The following is a 7039-nucleotide window of genomic DNA, read 5'->3' as shown; positions in this document are numbered from 1 at the left end:
AACAACACAAACTCCACAATGAAGATAAATCAGCTGACTCTCATCTGATTCACTAGCTTCCCACCAAAAACGACAACAAATAAACATCTTACCTGTTCAGCAAGAAAAAAGCTAAAACCCCTTCAGTCCTGCATATTTTTTTCCGTTTATAGCATAATACCAGACTCTTTCACTTTCCCACTACCGTCTCATACTGTCACTCTCTCTTCATTGGCTACCAGCTCCTGCCAGTCACTATGTAGTTGGACTTCTTTTATGTTAAAAGTTTGAGAGCTGGTGTATGACACATGCTGCAAATTCTACACAGAGTGGAGTGTGAATTATTACTACAGGATTGTCCAATCAACTCACAGCAGCGCATATCATATAATCGTGTTTGAGGAGACGGGGGGAGGTGTTTGATTTATTTATTTATTTATTTACTTTGCAACAGAAAAAAAATTCTATGCACTGTAGTTTTAAATATTGTATAGTTTAGGTCTGCCTGGTGCATATATGTGGATTTGACCAACAGATGTCACCAGTGTGCTGTTTCAAGCATTACGCTCATTCAGTTCACCCATTCATTCATTCATCTTCAGTAAACACTTTACCCTGGATCAGGATCTTAGTGAATCTGGGAGTACTGGGCCATTATTGGAACCAAATTAACTTACACTTTTCTTTTTTTTTTTACACAAACTTAACACTACATAATGCTAAGTTTAGTTAAAGACATTAGAATGACAAATCCATAAACTTTCACTGTCCCTGTTACAAGCCCTGAAGCTTGCAACATGTAACATGAAGCTGTAGTCTTTATTTTGTGGTTTGTCAGACCCTGTAATACATTTGAAACAATTATAGTTGAGTCTAGTGCATCCGTCCAATTGTGCCTCCCTGAGTTGACAACAGATAATCTAGGGCCAGGATTTTTTTTGCAAGATCAAGTCCGATTGTGCAACATTACCCAGTGCATAATCAGTGTTACTGATTGATCAAATTGTATTAACAAGGTTAATATCTGGTCTGGTGATTAAGCAACCCTAAAGGAAGAGACGAGAACTCACAATACTCAAGATCATATCATTTGATATCAATAGAAGTATCATGCGTGTTATCCTTTGTGCCAGGTTCCATGTTTGTGTTTTAACTATGCTTCATAAAGGGAGTAAATACACCAAAGCACATGTGCCAGTAAATGTATGGGATTTACCAGGAAATTGCGAATTAGTAAACCTAATAAACCTAAAGCTTTAAAATTGCACACGTTATTCAATAAGATATGTTTATGTATTCTTATGTTAGATGTGAGCACTCGTGCCTTTATTATTTTATATAGAAGACCAAAAAAACAACCAAAAGCTGAAATTGAATTCAACACCTTTCCCTCTTCATGGTGGATTTTAAAACAGCATGGATATCCTAACTAAAATAACTGCAGGGTGTACAGGAGCTCACACAAATACAGAGGTGCAAGAGTGTGTTTTCAGCACTAACTTTTACTTTGTGTAGGGTGAGTATGTGTGCCCATCAGATTTTTTCCCTACTCACTACCAAAGTGTTTCTCTCAGGGTGTTTAGCAGATGGTGCTGTAGACACTTCATTGAGCGCATCCTGCTCACAATTAATACATCATTTTGCTGTTTCATGAAGTGTGTAAAAAGAACAAATGCTCCATGCTTCTGACTAAATCGGAATATTGGGAATAAATGGGAATATTTCTGTCTGAGACAAATCCAAAGCAAATTTATTACCACACATGTATGCACATACAAACTGTAACTCTGTTTAACTCTGTTTAAGGTCATTACTCAGAAATGGGGAAAAAGTGTTATGTTTTCCAAATATCCCTTCATTATTGGTAAATAAAAGCAAACAAATTGTCAAAGAGTATATTAATAGTGGAACAAAAAAACTGACTTTGATATAAATTGGGCTTTCGTTCCACTTAACATTTTATTTTTTCCCCTTTGTATATTATATGTTTATATCAGCATATGTTTCCTCCATTTCTGCAGCATGGTAGATTTATAATCCTTATAAACAGTTATAAACATCTTTTTATAGCCTTCTCAGCTCTGTAAAAAGTAAATATTTTCTGTTTTAGGTCACATGGAAGCTGCTTTTCTGTTCATAGCATCCTGCCTGCGAATTTGATCCTATTTAAATATTTCATGCTTGGAATAAGAATTACTTTAAAAAGTAAACATTTATTAAATATTTTACCTCTTTTCACACTGATATGAAGCACATTCAAATAATTTAAAAAGAGTCAAACTTTGGGAATAGACTTGCATAAGTAAGCTGGGTTTTTTTTTTTTTTGGATGTTGGTGTAATTTAATTAAAATGCCTCGATTCAAAGCTCATCTGAGATGTTTGTTAGCATGAATGGTGAGACGTGTTTGACAGCATGATGAAGGATCCACTGCCTTGCTGCTTGTTGAAGATGAACTGTATGTAGTTATGAGTGTAGGACATGGTCAGTTATCAGGATACAGCAGGCACAATGACATGACCTTTGTATTTTTAAAAAAAAAATAATAAAATGCAACACAATGTCATTTTGTTTTTAGAATGTAGATTAAGATTGGATTACACATTTCAGCCAGAACAATCACTGGCTCATTGAAAAGAGCTGGAATTCCCATCACTAGCTGCTACGGTTGTTTACATCCTCTTCCGACTAGATGGATATGTATTATTTGTAAACTGCAGTCTGTTTGTTCAGCTTTGCAAAGTTATTCCACCTGTTCTCTCTAAAGATGCTCCTGCTTTATGTCTTTGCATGCTCTGTTATGTGTGGTGTGCTGCATTTATCACTCTTACATTATTCATTTACTCTAGTACATTACAGGTGTGGCATTACCGGCTGCCAAAAATAAAACGCAATACAAGAAAGTGGCAAAGGTGCAAAGGTTTATTTTTAGAACAGAGACATGTTGCAAATGCCTGAAAATCAATTCCTGTTTTACAATGCAGATCTTCATAAAACCTTTGCCAAATATTTGTAAAAATAGGCTTTTGAATGTTTATAATGTATTTAATTTTCTTTCATACAAAGGCAGACAAGTCTTTTTTTTTACACTTTTTTTATTTACATATATGTATATCTCACTTGGCAGGTACTGGGCTAATGATGAGGGCAATGTGTCACTGTGACAGAAAAAAAGCATTGTATGAGCTTATCTTATACAAGCAATTTTTTAATAGCAGTTTGACATTCACGAGCCAACACAAATCTGTGGTTGAAGTACAAATCCTGTTAGATTATAGCTCTTGTGATGGTCCATCTTTTCATCTAAATTTTCAATCCACTGAGGGGATACAGCTTCTTGATAGTTAGTTAGAGGGGGGTGTTATTAAGTGGAGTAACGTTCTTGTATCTTGTGTAGCTCCGATTTTGCACCGAATACAATCATCATTTTTTTGGACAGTTAGATGGTGGCCACCCTGTTTTTTCTGCTTTCAGCACAGGTGAGCAGATATGTCCTTGCATAGATGTCTGATTTCAACTGTTCCCTGCATTTCTCTTCTCCACCAGCTCTTCTATTTGTTTCTGCCTCCTTTCTAACACTTCTAAGCGTTTGGCATCATTACGAGCTCGTTCCTGAGCTCGAAGCTCTTCCACGTCTTCAAAGAACAAGTGCCTTCAGAGACAAAGTCATGTTTAATTACTGTTAAAGATGTATTAATATAAGATAATATCAACCAGCAAAAGTACCAAGGTATGTTTATTATGTATGAAGTTTTGGAATTGCAAAGACAGAAAATGTCAAATTTAATATTTAAGCTTATTTATGTCAAATTTAACGTCAAATTAACATTTAACCTTCATACATACATACGTTATATATATATATATATATATATATATATATATATATATATATATATATATATATATATAAGATTAAATGTTACATTAGACATTTTCTGTCTTTGCAATTCCAATTCCAGATGTTTTGGTAAAAACATCTAGGTGTTTGTGAATAACCTAGCAAACGACTGCACTACATAACACACTTCGTTCCATTAACACACTAGTTTTGGAGCACAAATGTTGGGGTAGGGCTTGTGAACGCTGCATTATAATCGTTACCTGTTGTAGAAAGCTGTTGCAAGTCCTGCGATCAGTGTGCCGAAAAGAAGCGGTTTGGTAAGGCGCTTTTTTGCAGACAGCTTGTGCTGCTTCATGTTGCAGTGTTAAATTCAGTAATCTTTTAGGAGAAGTATTAGACGGTTCATTAATCGTCTTTTCATACACAACTCCTACGCCTTCTACGCTCCGTGACCTCGAGATGTTCATCAAAACACGTACGCATTACTTCCGGAGACCATTTTCGTAATGTGTTTTTATCTCTGCTGTTGATTTAATATATGTTGCATACATTTTGGAGTTTCACCCATTTACATTTCACCCACATGCCATCGAACATTACATGGCTGCTTACTAAGTTTTAAGAAAATTGCACTATAAACCCGGAACTAATCTTGTGTACCTAATCATGGGGATATTTTTTTTGGATGGACCGGATGTGCCTTTAATTTAACGTGCGCAGCAGAGAAAAATGTTCGGGCTGGTAAATTGTTCACGAGTCCTAGTACGCATGCGTAAAATGGTATTCTGACACATCAGGAGGGACCGAAAAACGGGTATAAACAACGGTTAAGATTTAAATTTCTTAACAACACTGTTATAACCGGTTTTGTGCATTTGCGTTCATGTAATGAATTAACGTATTCGTTTTTAGAGTTAGCAGAATATCTTTTGGGCGCAGCTGTGTAATCTAGATTACAGGCTCCCAACCTTGGACCTGGAGTACCCCTATCTCACACACACACACACACACACACACACACAGGGTGGGAGAGAGGGGGAGGGGGAGAGAGAGAGAGTTCAACTTCAGTTCAGGACGTGCTGTTCATCACTGTGTATGTTGGGAGCATAGAAATCACAGGGGAACTAAAAGACCAGAGTTGGAAACCTGTGTTTTAGATGATTTCCTGTTTACTAGGGGGTTTGCTATACATTCTGATTCATGCATTTAATCTAAAATCTATCCATATACTTAAACCGAGTCTGAAATTTGTGTTAGTTGGAATAACATTTCAAAAATGTGTAAGGCTGCTTTGCATAGTAATCCTAAGAGGAAACCTGGCTATGACATTTCATCTCCTTCAGATACTTAAATACGTTCTGCTCCTAATTTTTACAGATGTTCTACAGGAATGGATCGATTCTGTGCATCAGATAGGTTGGAATATTTGCAGGGGCTTGTGACAGAATTTCAGGACACTGACAGTGAAGGTATTAGCCTCACGAAGTGCATTTACATGAACATATGCATTTTTCTTTATATAAATATGAAAAGTAACTCCAGCTCTTTCATTCACTCTGTGTAGAAGCTAAAGAGCAAATTCTGGCCAACCTGGCCAACTTTGCCTATGATCCACGTAACATGGAAGCCTTGCGGATGCTTCAGGTCACCGAGCTCTTCTTGGACATGCTAACAGAGGAAAACGAGAACTTTGTGGAGTTTGGAATTGGTGACTACAACTAAACTGACATTTTATGTTTTAAAATAAACAAACTCTGTAAAATGGGTATAGGCTCTCTAATTACATTTGTATTGTTTTAGATGAAGCAGTCTGGACTGTCATTCCATTCTCGAGCTGATTTTTCATTGTGTTGCTCTCTCCTCAGGTGGCCTGTGTAACCTCAGCATGGACCGCGAGTGTCGTGATCAAATTTTGCAAAGTGGAGGAATTCCTTTAGTCACAGGATGCTTATCGAGTCACAGAGACGAGACCGTTTTGTCCGCGATCACAACATTAATGAACCTTACCACAGCAGCCTCACGCTCCCAAACCACAGACAGTGCAGTAGTGCAATGCATGCTGCGCTTCTCACTTACACAGAATCCTCGCCTCAGCAATCTGGCCACAGTTTTCCTGCAGGACTACTGCACTCAGAACCAGCTAGACAAAGCCAGAGAGCTTTTACAAGGACACAGCCAGTCAGCTGTTGGAATTCCTCTCCCCAAGGACTAGGACCTTATGATTTCTGTGCTGGGGTTAATGAAGATGGACAGTATAAAAGCAAAATGGACCTTGTGTAGACTTTTATTCAACATTATTGTGAAGGATGGATTTCTCCATATACTGTTTTTCAGGCACTGCTTCACTGTTCAGTGCTGCAGAGCTACAACTCACAGTTTAATGAGCTCTCTGCTCTTACACTCATTTATACCACAAAGGGCTTGATGGTGATTTAGTGTACAGATGCATAAAAAGGATTTTTCCACTACAAAAAAAGTGTGTGTGTGTGTGTGTGTGTGTGTGTGTGTTATTTGCTAAATCAGCTCTCTCGACCAAGTTAGATGTGGGCATAAACATAAACAGGACATTTCCCCCAGTGTTTCTGTAATAGAAGCTAATAGCATTTATTTAGTTAATTTCATAGTTATAATTTAGTAATTAATTATTATTAGTTATTATAATTTATTAATCCCATCTGTCAGCATCTGTCTTGAGCTCAGTTTACTGTCTGGAGTTTCACTTGTTCTCTCGGGGTTTGTGTGAGTTTCATCCCACCTCCCAAAAGTATAAGTCAGCCTGGCTATGCTACATTGCCCTTAGGAGTGAATGTGTATGTGAACAGTTCCCTGCAGTGGACTGGGGTCCCAGTCAGGGTGTATTCCTGCCTCATGCCCCGTGTTCATAGGATAGGCTCCAGAGCCACCGTGTCCCTGAGCAGGATAAAGCAGTTACTGAAAATGAATGAATTTAGAAAGTTTTTAGTAGGCTACTTTAGTTTAAGCCCTAAAAAGGCAATTACTGTTACAGAATTTTTACCAAGTGTTACGGACTTCTATTCAGACTTGACTTATGAAATATTTTAAAATAATAAAATATTTGAACATAAGAAGACTTCATTAGCCTACGGTAATGTATAAGCCTATTATATAATTTATATTAGCCCAGACTAATAATATTTAATTAGTCGCTCCTCATAAACCAATTTAACACCAGGGTACAGCAGCGCTGCCTCTAATA

General features: G+C 37.2%; 1 protein-coding gene and 1 long non-coding RNA gene across 5 annotated transcripts; one reads left to right on the top strand and one right to left on the bottom strand.

Annotated features, from left to right (window-relative positions):
* Positions 1–2160: 2160 nt before the first annotated feature.
* Positions 2161–4222, bottom strand: LOC128319561 (uncharacterized). The gene is made up of 2 exons (XR_008303027.1): positions 4083–4222; positions 2161–3630 (listed from the first exon to the last, which is right to left on the bottom strand). It is a non-coding gene; the product is annotated as an uncharacterized LOC128319561 (long non-coding RNA).
* armc7 (armadillo repeat containing 7) lies at positions 4159–7005 on the top strand. Of its 4 annotated transcripts, none has more exons than XM_034309047.2 (4): positions 4159–4297; positions 5200–5291; positions 5387–5530; positions 5688–7005. In XM_034309047.2, the coding sequence occupies exons 2-4, from the start codon at positions 5213–5215 to the stop codon at positions 6032–6034; spliced, it is 570 nt and encodes a 189-aa protein (XP_034164938.1). In that variant the 5' UTR covers positions 4159–4297; positions 5200–5212; the 3' UTR covers positions 6035–7005. The 4 variants fall into 4 exon arrangements, with proteins under 4 accessions (XP_034164938.1, XP_026770463.1, XP_026770464.1 ...); XM_026914662.3 differs by lacking the exon at positions 4159–4297 and adding an exon at positions 4514–4636 and having other exon boundaries at positions 5688–7003; XM_026914663.3 differs by lacking the exon at positions 4159–4297 and adding an exon at positions 4869–5001.
* The last annotated feature ends 34 nt before the right edge of the window (positions 7006–7039 follow it).

The sequence above is a fragment of the Pangasianodon hypophthalmus genome, chromosome 12 (genome assembly GCF_027358585.1).
Source record: "Pangasianodon hypophthalmus isolate fPanHyp1 chromosome 12, fPanHyp1.pri, whole genome shotgun sequence".
Taxonomy (NCBI): domain Eukaryota; kingdom Metazoa; phylum Chordata; class Actinopteri; order Siluriformes; family Pangasiidae; genus Pangasianodon; species Pangasianodon hypophthalmus.
Note: the sequence above shows the minus strand (reverse complement) of the source record. Positions and strands in the feature narration are given on the sequence as shown.